The 14,039-nt window shown below is 41.2% G+C and overlaps 1 protein-coding gene across 1 annotated transcript; it reads left to right on the forward strand.

The window, feature by feature from the left end:
- The first annotated feature begins 5,543 nt into the window (after window positions 1-5,543).
- On the forward strand, window positions 5,544-12,243 carry LOC140821027 (uncharacterized). The gene is made up of 2 exons (XM_073181423.1): window positions 5,544-6,635; window positions 12,046-12,243. The coding sequence occupies exons 1-2, from the start codon at window positions 5,558-5,560 to the stop codon at window positions 12,084-12,086; spliced, it is 1,119 nt and encodes a 372-aa protein (XP_073037524.1). The 5' UTR covers window positions 5,544-5,557; the 3' UTR covers window positions 12,087-12,243.
- The last annotated feature ends 1,796 nt before the right edge of the window (window positions 12,244-14,039 follow it).

A 14,039-nucleotide genomic window follows, 5' to 3' on the forward strand; every position in this document is an offset into this window, starting at 1 on the left:
ACTTTAGGGCTAAAATTTGCACAATAGTTGTAATCTACTACTTGTCATCCTCAAAACGGATGACAACTGAAGTTGTCAATAGAACTTTGGGAACACTTTTGCGTCTATTCTAAAAGAACTTGGATGACATTTTATGGACTTTATTTTGGGTTGCCTAGGATAAGAAGGGGAGGATTTTAAAAGAACTTGGATGGACATTTTCTATGGACTTATTTTAGGGTTGCCTAGGACTAATAGGGTAGGTATTCTTCTATTTTGGGATTACTGTATGGAGCTATAAACTTGCTCACTATTGTTGTAATATACTACTGTCATCCTCAAACGGATGGACAAAACTGAAGTGGTCAATAGGAACTTTGGGTACCCCTTTGCGTGCTATTCTTACAAAGAACATTGATGTGAACATTTCTATGGACTTTATTTTGGTGTTGCCTAGGACTAAGAAGGTGAGGGATTATATTTATGGATTACTTTATGGGCTAAACTTTGCTCAATTAAAGTTGTAATCTACTACTTGTCATCCTCAAACAGATGGACAGACTGAAGTTGTAAATAGAACTTTGGGAACACTTTTGCGTTCTATTCTTAAAAGAACTTGATTGACATTTCTATGGACTTTATTTTGGGGTTGCCTAGGACTAAGAAGGGGAGGGATTCTTAAAAGAACTTGGATTGACATTTCTATGGACTTTATTTTAGGGTTGCCTAGGACTAATAAGGGGAGGTATTCTATTTTTGGATTACTTTATGGGCTAAACTTTGCTCAATATTGTTGTAATCTACTACTTGTCATCCTCAAACGGATGGACAAACTGAAGTTGTCAATAGAACTTTGGGTACACTTTTGCGTGCTATTCTTAAAAAGAACATTGATTGACATTTCTATGGACTTTATTTTGGGGTTGCCTAGGACTAAGAAGGGGAGGGATTATATTTATGGATTACTTTATGGGCTAAACTATGCTCAATAAAGTTGTAATCTACTACTTGTCATCCTCAAACGGATGGAAAAACTGAAGTTGTAAATAGAACTTTGGGAACACTTTTGCGTGCTATTCTTAAAAGAACTAGGAATGACATTTCTATGGATTTTATTTTGGGATTACCTCGGACTAAGAAGGGAGGGATTATATTTATGGATTACTTTATGGGCTAAACTTTACTCAATATTGTTGTAATCTACAACTTGTCATCCTCAAACGGATGGACAACTGAAGTTGTCAACAGAACTTTGGGTACACTTTTGCGTGCTATTCTTAAAAAGAACTTGGATTGACATTTCTATAAACTTTATTTGGGGGTTGCCTAGGACTAAGAAGGGGAGGGATTCTATTTTTGGATTACTTTATGGGCTAAACATTGCTCAATATTGTTGTAATCTACTACTTGTCATCCTCAAACGGATGGACAAACTGAAGTTGTCAATAGAACTTTGGGTACACTTTTGCGTGCTATTCTTAAAAAGAACTTGGATTGACATTTCTATGGACTTTATTTTGGGGTTGCCTAGGACTAAGAAGGGGAGGGATTCTATTTTTGGATTACTTTATGGGCTAAACTTTTCTCAATATTGTTGTAATCTACTACTTGTCATCTTCAAACGGATGGACAAACTGAAGTTGTCAATAGAACTTGGGTACACTTTTGCGTGCTATTCTTAAAAGAACTTGGATTGACATTTCTATGGACTTTATTTTGGGGTTGCCTAGGACTAAGAAGGGGAGGGATTCTATTTTTGGATTACTTTATGGGCTAAACTTTGCTCAATATTGTTGTAATATACTACTTGTCATCTTCAAACGGATGGACAAACTGAAGTTGTCAATAGAACTTTGGGTACACTTTTGCGTACTATTCTTAAAAAGAACTTGGATTGACATTTCTATAAACTTTATTTTGGGGTTGGCTTAGGACTAAGAAGGGGAGGGATTCTATTTTTGGATTACTTTATGGGCTAAACTTTGCTCAATATTGTTGTAATCTACAACTTGTCATCCTCAAACGGATGGACAAACTGAAGTTGTCAACAGAACTTTGGGTACGCTTTTGCGTGTTATTCTTAAAAAGAACTTGGATTGACATTTCTATGGACTTTATTTTGGGGTTGCCTAGGACTAAGAAGGGGAGGGATTCTATTTTTGGATTACTTTATGGGCTAAACTTTGCTCAATATTGTTGTAATCTACTACTTGTCATCCTCAAACGGATGGACAAACTGAAGTTGTCAATAGAACTTTGGGTACACTTTTGCGTGCTATTCTTAAAAAGAACTTGGATTGACATTTCTATGGACTTTATTTTGGGGTTGCCTAGGACTAAGAAGGAGAGGGATTCTATTTTTGGATTACTTTATGGGCTAAACATTGCTCAATATTGTTGTAATCTACTACTTGTCAACCTCAAACGGATGGACAAACTGAAGTTGTCAATAGAACTTTGGGTACACTTTTGCGTGCTATTCTTAAAAGAACTTGGATTGACATTTCTATGGACTTTATTTTGGGGTTGCCTAGGACTAAGAAGGGAGGGATTATATTTATGGATTACTTTATGGGCTAAACTTTGCTCAATAAAGTTGTAATCTACTACTTGTCATCCTCAAACAGATGGACAGACTGAAGTTGTAAATAGAACTTTGGGAACACTTTTACGTTCTATTCTTAAAAGAACTTGGATTGACATTTCTATGGACTTTATTTTGGGGTTGCCTAGGACTAAGAAGGGGAGGGATTCTATTTTTGGATTACTTTATGGGCTAAACTTTGCTCAATATTGTTGTAATCTACTACTTGTCATCCTCAAACGGATGGACAAACTGAAGTTGTAAAGAGAACTTTGGGAACACTTTTGCGTGCTATTCTTAAAAGAACTTGCAATGACATTTCTATGGACTTTATTTTGGGGTTGCCTAGGACTAAGAAGGGGAGGGATTATATTTATGGATTACTTTTGTAAGGTCCAGGAACTTAATTAGCGTAACCTAAGTGCATGCAATCTAGGATTTTTATTTTTTTAATTGTGCTTAATTATTTTATGCATAATTCATGCATGATAGGATTTAATTCATGAAATTTTAAAAGTTCATGCATTAGGGTTTCTAGGTGCATTTCACGTTCGATCGAGGATCGGAGTCCGGAGATTTCTCAGGAAAATTATTTTATTACACGATTTATTTTATATATTAATTTAAAAACATTTTAAGTGTATTTTTCAAAAATGGGATTTTATTTGGGTATTTTTACCCGCATTGTTTTATTTTTAACAGTACGCAAAATTTATCGAGTCGGGGGACTTTTTAATAGTTCGGTTAATATTTTCAAAATCGTTTCAACACGAAATATTTTTCGGGAGTGCGTTGGGATTTAATGGGCCCACTTTTAGGCTTGTTGAGCTAAATTTCGGTTTTAAATCTTTGAAATAATATTAGGGCCCATTAATAGGTTAATTAGTCATTTAATTGTTATATAATGCACTCTTAAACCTAAACCTAGCCACTTTGCACCTCTCAGCAGCCGACACCCCACTCAAAATTTCCTCCCCCTCGGTTTCAGAGAACACACCAGCTCAAGGCCACGTTTTTGGCCTCTTGTTGCAAAGAAATAATCTCCGGCTCCCTCAAGTCATTCTTGTTCTTCCACGCATCATAAGGCACGCATGTATCATTTATTTCTACATCATACACGCCATATATTCGCTTTAAATTTCAGTATTTTAGGAAAAGCTTATGATCTATGTCATGCAATATCTTTGAAGGAACTTTACATGAAAACTTGCATGTTTCATTGTCTTTCTCACGTTTTCTTTCTTTCTACTGATTTCCTGGTGCGAGGGGCCGCGGTTCTTGAGTATCTAGAGGTTGCTGGTGGTGTCAAGTCGCTGGTATAAGGTTTAGAAATCTTCTGGACGTGCACGAGTGGAGAGCCGAGAGTTTGGAGCAAGAGGGGCGATCGGGTCCTACGTTTAGTGTGCAGCCATTTCATTTTATTTTATTTAAGTTTGGTTTAGATGAGTCACTAAGGTTCTAATAGTGTGTCTTGAGGCTGGACAGGTGGTGTTGTAGGGGAGGACCGATGTGTGAGGGGTTGGGTCATGAGTAAGTTGGTGATTGCTCAAGGGAAGGGTGGCCGAGAAAAATCATTTATTACAGCAGGTTTAGCCGTGAGTTAAGGGGCTGATTTTGGGGAGATTAGGGGCTGTTAGAGTGTGTTTTAAGGATGGGTTAAGTTTGGGAAAATTTGGTTTAGTTTCGGTTCAATTCGGGTTAAAACCGGGACCCGGTCCAAGTTTTAAAACGAATCGATTAAGTTGTATTATGAACTCGAGTCTACGTCTAGGAATACTTTTAATTATGTTTTGGGATATTTTAAGAAGTTTGGTAAGCTTCGGGTCAATTTTAGAGGTTCAGGGGCGAACGATAATTTTTGGGTTTCCAGGGGCAAAATGGTCATTTTGCGTCCGGGGTGAGAATTTGGTCCTGGCAGCGCCCTGAGCACAAATCATGATATTTTAAATGTTTATGCATCATGTTTCTGATTTTTACGCTATTATGATAATTATGGTGCATGCTTGGTTTAAAGGAAAAATTATGTATACGCATTCTTTTTATTAAGTGATGAACATGATGACACGTTTTGAAGGAAGTGATTTAGTTGTGACTAACACGATGACACGATGACATGTAAGGCCCGGGCTCAGTGGGCGGGTAATGCCGTCGCTGATGTCCCTCGCCGTCGGGTACCGCGGTTACACGTAGATGGATCCATCGACTGACATGATGACACGATGATACGAAAGTCACAGCTAATGAACGGAATTCAAATTAAGAAATTTAACACGTATATGCTGATACGATTATACATGCTATGATTTTTACCATGCTTTGACATGACACGTTTATGTATACGATTTTACTGCTGACATGAAATGTATGTTCATTATGTTATTTTTCACTGCTGTGTGCTACGTATATGTATTCGTTACTACTGGTACAGGCGTGTTGAGTCTATAGACTCACTAGGCGTGTGTGATGCAGGTGAACATGTTGAGCAGGAGACAGGAGGTGCTGAACTCTGAGTAAGCAGTCCTGGTGCGGTGACATAACCCGAGGACCGCACGTTTTTCCGCATTTTGAGTGATGGTTTTTGGGAGAGGAGTTAAACATTTTATTTACGTTGAGGATTTTCATGACTTTTACTAATTTACATTTACATTGATATTTGTTATTTTTAATTGCGATATTTTCATTGCTAAATAAATATGATCTTTTAAATGTCATTTTTAAAATGATAGCTTAAAAAAAAAAAATTCCGCATTTTAAAACGAGCAGACGTTACAGTTGGTATCAGAGCAAGGGTCCTGTATAGGGTTATGCCACCGCCAGCTTCTGCCGCTCAGTCTTCAAAGCCTCAAGTCTGTAAGCTTTACGATTTTACTGTTTTAAAATGATTTATTGTTATCACCTGCATGATTTCATGATTTATGCATTATGATGAGTTACTGCTTATGTTTAACTGTTTTACGATTTAAAGTTCTTTAATTTCAAAACTAGATTAATTGCATGATGGGTTACGTGTTGATTGGACTGTATTCAGATATGCCTCCCAGACGTGAGCCTAGGATGGTCAGGGTGGACGATATTCCAGAGGGTGGCAGGGGTCCTCCACCACCACCGCCAGGGGACCCAGCTACCCGAGTCTTAGAGGGTATGGCCAGACTTTTGGAGCAGGTGCAACAGGCTCCTAGACAGCAGACTGACATCTTTGAGCAGTTCCGTAGGCTCAACCCGAAGGAGTTCGGGGGTACTACTGATCCGTTTGTTGCAGAGGGTTGGATCAGGTCGTTAGAGTTGCATTTTGATTACCTGGGGGTGAGGGATGGCGACCGGGCCAGATGCGCCATTTATATGCTGAGGGATGATGCGTCCTTGTGGTGGAAGGGAGCCGCACATGCAGTGGATGTGGCTACTCTCACATGGGCCAGATTCAGAGAGTTGTTCTTCGGGAAGTACTTCCCATCTGACGTCAGGGGCCGCCTGACGAGAGAGTTTATGAGCCTCAGGCAGACAGATTTATCAGTGGCGGAGTTTATCCGCAAGTTCGACAGGGGCTGCCACTTCGTGCCCATGATAGCAGGGGATGCCGCCCAGAAGCTGAGGCATTTCCTTGATGGACTGAGACCTACTCTCCGCCGAGACGTCATGCTGATGAGGCCGGCGAGTTATGATGAGGCCACTGCCTGCGCTTTTCAGGCAGAGCAGGCACTGCGGGACATAGATTTTGAGATGCAGCGGAAGCGGCATCAGGCCCAGTCCAGTGCACAGCCACAGAAGAAGCAGTACACAGGGCCACAGAGACAGCAGGGGCAGCAGAAGCCCCAGGGACAGCACAGGGGGCCAGGACAGCAGCGACCACCCCCGGCACCAGGGGCTCCTAGGCAGGAGGGGGGACCGCCGTGTCAGCAGTGCAACAAATATCATTATGGCAAATGCATGTGGGGCACCTATAAATGCTTCGTATGCAAGCAGGAGGGGCACAAGGCTGCAGATTGCCCTCAGAACAAGGGTCCCACTACCGACAGGGCATATGTGATGCATGCCGAGGAGGCTGAGGAAGAGCCAGACTCGACATTGATTACTGGTAACCCTTTGGTTTAAGATTTTAAATTATTGTACTATTACATAGATTTTATGCTTGTTTGAAGACTCAATTGGGGAATTTATAACCTAGAAAGATTTAGGATGCATGTTCTACTTGGTTGGGAGTAAGAATTTAATTGTTTAATATGAGAAATTTTAGGGACCTGATTGTAATAACAGATAATTTAAGGACCGAAATGCAATTTTCGAACTTTAAGAGGATTAATTTGAAAATTTTGAATTTTCTGAGGAGGAATGTCAAATTTTGGGGAATGACATTTGGGTTAATTCAGTGAATTTTTGAGGGTTTTTGGATTATTGCCGATAAGAAGTTCCTTAAATTCAACTCTATCAGATTTGATGGTATGTTTTGTCGCAGGGAGGATATGTATTGCAGGTGTAGCCACGCATGGATTGCTAGATTCAGGGGCTACGCATTCATTTATATCCGAATCTTTTGTGAAGCGACTAGGAATCATACCAGTAGCGATGGATTTGGGTTTCAGAGTATCGATCCCATCCGGGGACCAGATGTTCACCTCCCGGATAGTGAAGAGATTGGAACTTCGGTTACAGAAGTATTCGGTGCACGCAGATTTAATAGTGCTACCACTGCCCGAGTTCGACATCATTTTGGGTTTGGACTGGCTCTCTTCTCATGGAGCAGTCATAGACTTTCGACAGAGGTCAGTTTCTGTCAGACCGCCCAGTGGGAGGCCATTTGTTTTCGAGGCAGCTAGACACCAGCAGTTCCCGCACGTCATTTCCTGCATATGTGCGAGGAAGCTTATCAAGAGAGGCTGTCAGGCGTTCTTAGCCAGTATAGTGTCAGTGACAGAGCCAGCCAGCCAGAGACTGGAGGATGTGGAAGTAGTCAGTGATTTCTCCAGTGTGTTCCCTGACGATGTTGCAGGCATTCCACCAGACAGAGAGGTGGACTTCTCTATTGAGCTCATGCCAGGGACAACGCCAATATCTAAGGCGCCCTATCGATTAGCGCCTTCAGAGATGAAGGAGCTCAAGGATCAGATTCAGGATCTACTGGATAAGGGTTTCATTCGCCCTAGTTTCTCCCCATGGGGCGCGCCAGTGCTATTTGTTAAGAAAAAAGATGGCAGCATGCGACTGTGTATCGATTATAGAGAGTTGAACCGAGTCACAGTCAAGAATAAGTATCCACTGCCGAGGATTGAGGATTTGTTTGATCAGCTTCAGGGAGCTTCAGTGTTCTCCAAGATAGACCTTCGATCCGGATATCATCAGTTGAAAGTGAGGGAGGCAGATGTGCATAAGACCACCTTCCGGACGCGTTATGGGGACTATGAGTTCTTGGTGATGCCCTTTGGTTTGACGAACGCGCCAGCGATCTTCATGGATCTCATGAATCGCGTGTTTCAGTCATTCTTGGATCAGTTCGTCATAGTCTTCATTGACGATATTCTGATCTATTCGAAGAACAGGGAGGAGCATAGTCATCATCTAAGGACAGTATTGCAGACTCTACAGGATAGACGACTGTATGCCAAGTTCAGCAAGTGTGAGTTCTGGCTCGACAGAGTGGCATTTTTGGGCCACATCGTATCTCAGGATGGTATAGAGGTCGACCCCAGCAAAGTAGAGGCAGTCAGAGATTGGCCAGTTCCGAAGAGCGTAACAGAGATCCGCAGTTTCTTGGGATTGGCAGGTTATTACAGGAAGTTCATCCAGGGCTTCTCTTCTATTGCGGTGCCTATGACCGCTTTGACGAAGAAGAACGCCAAGTTTGTTTGGGGACCAGAGTGCCAGGAGAGCTTTGACAGACTGAAGCAAGCCTTGACCACAGCGCCAGTACTAGCTATGCCATCAGGGCAGGGAGAGTTTGTAGTATATACAGATGCATCGAATCTTGGTTTGGGCGCAGTTCTGATGCAGCAGGACAGAGTGATAGCCTATGCGTCCAGACAGCTGAAGGTTCATGAGAAGAATTATCCGACTCATGACCTAGAGTTAGCAGCAGTGGTTTTTGCCCTGAAGATCTGGAGACACTATCTGTATGGGGAGAAGTGCAGGATTTTCACAGATCATAAAAGCCTGAAGTACTTCTTCACTCAGAAGGAACTGAATATGAGACAGAGGAGGTGGCTTGAGCTGGTTAAGGATTATGATTGTGACATTAGCTACCATCCGGGTAAGGCTAATGTGGTCGCAGACGCTCTGAGCAGGAAGCACGCAGTGATTGCCCATCTGTCAGTGCAGAGACCGCTACAGACTGAGATTCAGAGGTTTGAGCTTGCAATTTATGCCAGGGGCGAGGCCCCAAATCTTGCTACTCTGACAGTACAGCCGACTCTGAGGGACAAAATCCGAGCAGGGCAGACTTCTGATGAGAAGCTACAAAAGTGGAGACAGAGAGACGAGACTAAAGGCCAGAGACTGTACGCAGTTGTGGATGGCATAGTCAGATATAGGGACCGCCCATGGGTTCCTGACAGTGATTCTCTTCGAGCAGATATCCTGGGTGAGGCCCACAACACTCCGTATTCCATCCATCCAGGGAGTACGAAGATGTATAAGGATCTGCAGTCATTGTATTGGTGGCCGGGCATGAAGAGGGACATTTTGCGGTTTGTCTCCGAGTGTTTGACATGTCAGCAAGTCAAGGCAGAGCATCAGAGACCTGCAGGGAAGATGAAACCACTCCCTATTCCCGAGTGGAAATGGGAAAACATTACTATGGATTTTGTGATAGGGCTTCCGAGGACTACTGGGGGATACAATGCCATTTGGGTGATTGTTGACCGGCTCACTAAGTCATCTCATTTCTTACCGATCAGGAAGACATTCACTATGACTCAGTACGCAGAGCTGTACATCAGAGAGATAGTCAGACTGCATGGGATTCCAGTGTCCATCGTGTCAGACAGGGATCCGAGATTCACGTCTGCGTTCTGGAAGAGTCTTCACCAGGCCTTGGGTACGAAGCTACTGTTCAGTACCGCTTTTCATCCTCAGACGGACGGTCAGTCAGAGAGGGTGATTCAGATTCTAGAGGATCTACTACGAGCTTGCATGATCGACTTCCAGGGCAGCTGGGAGCCGAAGTTACCTCTGGTGGAGTTCACATACAACAACAGTTATCAGGCATCGATAGGTATGGCTCCATACGAGGCACTGTACGGGAGGAGGTGTAGGTCGCCAGTTTACTGGGATGAGGTAGGTGAGCGAGCAGAGTTGGGCCCAGATATTGTCAGACAGACGCCAGAGTTAGTGGCCAAGATTAGAGACAGGATGAGGACTGCACAGAGCCGTCAGAAGAGTTATGCCGATCAGAGACGGCGAGATCTTGAGTTCGCAGTAGGGGATCATGTTTTTTTGAAAGTCGCACCGATGAAGGGTCTGATGAGGTTCGGGAAGAAGGGCAAGCTCAGCCCTAGATTCATCGGACCATTCGAGATCCTAGAGAGAGTTGGGACACTCGCATACAGAGTTGCGTTACCGCCGAATCTGTCGGGAGTTCATAACGTGTTCCACGTCTCCATGCTGCGAAAGTACATGTCGAATCCTTCACATGTGCTTAACTATGAGCCACTTCAGCTGACACCGCACTTATCATTTGAGGAGAGACCTACGCAGATTCTGGACAGACAGGAAAAGAGACTCCGAAATAAGGTGATCCAGATGGTCAAAGTCAAGTGGCTGAATCACTCCGAGGAGGAGGCCACGTGGGAGACAGAGACCGAGATGAGGAGTCGCTATCCGGAGTTATTTGGTATGTTCTAATTTCGAGGACGAAATTTTGTTTAAGGGGGGAAGAGTTGTAAGGTCCAGGAACTTAATTAGCGTAACCTAAGTGCATGCAATCTAGGATTTTTATTTTTTTAATTGTGCTTAATTATTTTATGCATAATTCATGCATGATAGGATTTAATTCATGAAATTTTAAAAGTTCATGCATTAGGGTTTCTAGGTGCATTTCACGTTCGATCGAGGATCGGAGTCCGGAGATTTCTCAGGAAAATTATTTTATTACACGATTTATTTTATATATTAATTTAAAAACATTTTAAGTGTATTTTTCAAAAATGGGATTTTATTTGGGTATTTTTACCCGCATTGTTTTATTTTTAACAGTACGCAAAATTTATCGAGTCGGGGGACTTTTTAATACTTCGGTTAATATTTTCAAAATCGTTTCAACACGAAATATTTTTCGGGAGTGCGTTGGGATTTAATGAGCCCACTTTTAGGCTTTTTGAGCTAAATTTCGGTTTTAAATCTTTGAAATAATATTAGGGCCCATTAATAGGTTAATTAGTCATTTAATTGTTATATAATGCACTCTTAAACCTAAACCTAGCCACTTTGCACCTCTCAGCAGCCGACACCCCACTCAAAAATTTCCTCCCCCTCGGTTTCAGAGAACACACCAGCTCAAGGCCACGTTTTTGGCCTCTTGTTGCAAAGAAATAATCTCCGGCTCCCTCAAGTCATTCTTGTTCTTCCACGCATCATAAGGCACGCATGTATCATTTATTTCTACTTCATACACGCCATATATTCGCTTTAAATTTCAGTATTTTAGGAAAAGCTTATGATCTATGTCATGCAATATCTTTGAAGGAACTTTACATGAAAACTTGCATGTTTCATTGTCTTTCTCACGTTTTCTTTCTTTCTACTGATTTCCTGGTGCGAGGGGCCGCGGTTCTTGAGTATCTAGAGGTTGCTGGTGGTGTCAAGTCGCTGGTATAAGGTTTAGAAATCTTCTGGACGTGCACGAGTGGAGAGCCGAGAGTTTGGAGCAAGAGGGTCATTTTGGGTCCGGGTTTCCAGGGGCAAAATGGTCATTTTGCGTCCGGGGTGAGAATTTGGTCCTGGCAGCGCCCTGAGCACAAATCATGATATTTTAAATGTTTATGCATCATGTTTCTGATTTTTACGCTATTATGATAATTATGGTGCATGCTTGGTTTAAAGAAAAAATTATGTATACGCATTCTTTTTATTAAGTGATGAAAATGATGACACGTATTGAAGGAACTGATTTAGTTGTGACTAACACGATGACACGATGACATGTAAGGCCCGGTCTCAGTGGGCGGGTAATGCCGTAGCTGATGTCCCTCGCCGTCGGGTACCGCGGTTACACGTAGATGGATCCATCGACTGACATGATGACACGATGATACGAAAGTCACAGCTAATGAACGGAATTCAAATTAAGAAATTTAACACGTATATGCTGATACGATTATACATGCTATGATTTTTACCATGCTTTGACAGGACACGTTTATGTATACGATTTTACTGCTGACATGAAATGTATGTTCATTATGTTATTTTTCACTGCTGTGTGCTACGTATATGTATTCGTTACTACTGGTACAGGCGTGTTGAGTCTATAGACTCACTAGGCGTGTGTGATGCAGGTGAACATGTTGAGCAGGAGACAGGAGGTGCTGAACTCTGAGTAAGCAGTCCTGGTGCGGTGACATAACCCGAGGACCGCACGTTTTTCCGCATTTTGAGTGATGGTTTTTGGGAGAGGAGTTAAACATTTTATTTACGTTGAGGATTTTCATGACTTTTACTAATTTACATTTACATTGATATTTGTTATTTTTAATTGCGATATTTTCATTGCTAAATAAATATGATCTTTTAAATGTTATTTTTAAAATGATAGCTCAAAAAAAAAAAAATTCCGCATTTTAAAAAGAGCAGACGTTACAACTTTATGGGCTAAACTTTGCTCAATATTGTTGTAATCTACTACTTGTCATCCTCAAACGGATGGAAAAACTGAAGTTGTAAATAGAACTTTGGGAACACTTTTGCGTGCTATTCTTAAAAGAACTTGGAATGACATTTCTATGGACTTTATTTTGGGGTTGCCTAGGACTAAGAAGGGGAGGGATTCTATTTATGGATTACTTTATGGGCTAAACTTTGCACAATAAAGTTGTAATCTACTACTTGTCATCCTCAAACGGATGGACAAACTGAAGTTGTCAATAGAACTTTGGGAACACTTTTGCGTTCTATTCTTAAAAGAACTTGGATTGACATTTCTATGGACTTTATTTTGGGGTTGCCTAGGACTAAGAAGGGGAGGGATTCTTAAAAGAACTTGGATTGACATTTCTATGGACTTTATTTTGGGGTTGCCTAGGACTAAGAAGGGGAGGTATTCTATATTTGGATTACTTTATGGGCTAAACTTTTGCTCAATATTGTTGTAATCTACTACTTGTCATCCTCAAACGGATGGACAAACTGAAGTTGTCAATAGAACTTTGGGTACACTTTTGCGTGCTATTCTTAAAAAGAACATGGATTGACATTTCTATGGACTTTATTTTGGGGTTGCCTAGGACTAAGAAGGGGAGGGATTAAATTTATGGATTACTTTATGGGCTAAACTTTGCTCAATAAAGTTTTAATCTACTACTTGTCATCCTCAAACGGATGGACAAACTGAAGTTGTAAATAGAACTTTGGGAACACTTTTGCGTGCTATTCTTAAAAGAACTAGGAATGACATTTCTATGGACTTTATTTTGGGATTGCCTCGGACTAAGAAGGGGAGGGATTATATTTATGGATTTCTTTATGGGCTAAATTTTTCTCAATATTGTTGTAATCTACAACTTGTCATCCTCAAACGGATGGACAAACTGAAGTTGTCAACAGAACTTTGGGTACAATTTTGCGTGCTATTCTTAAAAAGAACTTGGATTGACATTTCTATAAACTTTACTTGGGGGTTGCATAGGACTAAGAAGGGGAGTGATTCTATTTTTGGATTACTTTATGGGCTAAACTTTGCTCAATATTGTTGTAATTTACTACATGTCATCCTCAAACGGATGGACAAACTGAAGTTGTCAATAGAACTTTGAATACACTTTTGCGTGATATTCTTAAAAAGAACTTGGATTGACATTTCTATGGACTTTATTTTGGGGTTGCCTAGGACTAAGAAGGGGAGGGATTCTATTTTTGGATTACTTTATGGGCTAAACTTTGCTTAATATTGTTGTAATCTACTACTTGTCATCTTCAAACGGATGGACAAACTGAAGTTGTAAATAGAACTTTGGGAACACTTTTGCGTGCTATTCTTAAAAGAACTTGGAATGACATTTCTATGGACTTTATTTTGGGTTGCCTAGGACTAAGAAGGGGAGGGATTCTCTTTTTGAATTACTTTATGGGCTAAACTTTGCACAATAAAGTTGTAATCTACTACTTGTCATCCTCAAACGGATGGACAAACTGAAGTTGTCAATAGAACTTTGGGAACACTTTTGCGTTCTGTTCTTAAAAGAACTTGGATTGACATTTCTATGGACTTTATTTTGGGGTTGCCTAGGATTAAGAAGGGGAGGGATTCTTAAAAGAACTTAGATTGACATTTCTA

The sequence above is a fragment of the Primulina eburnea genome, unplaced genomic scaffold, assembly GCF_022965805.1.
Source record: "Primulina eburnea isolate SZY01 unplaced genomic scaffold, ASM2296580v1 ctg370_ERROPOS400000, whole genome shotgun sequence".
Taxonomy (NCBI): Eukaryota; Viridiplantae; Streptophyta; class Magnoliopsida; order Lamiales; family Gesneriaceae; genus Primulina; species Primulina eburnea.

Bases quoted from the DNA above. Each gene is read 5' to 3' on its own strand.
- LOC140821027 (XM_073181423.1), top strand. From the start codon at position 5,558: ATGATGGGTTACGTGTTGATTGGACTGTATTCAGATATGCCTCCCAGA. The intron at 6,636-12,045 runs GTAACCCTTTGG...TGTGTGATGCAG, and splicing joins AGACTCGACATTGATTACTG to GTGAACATGTTGAGCAGGAG.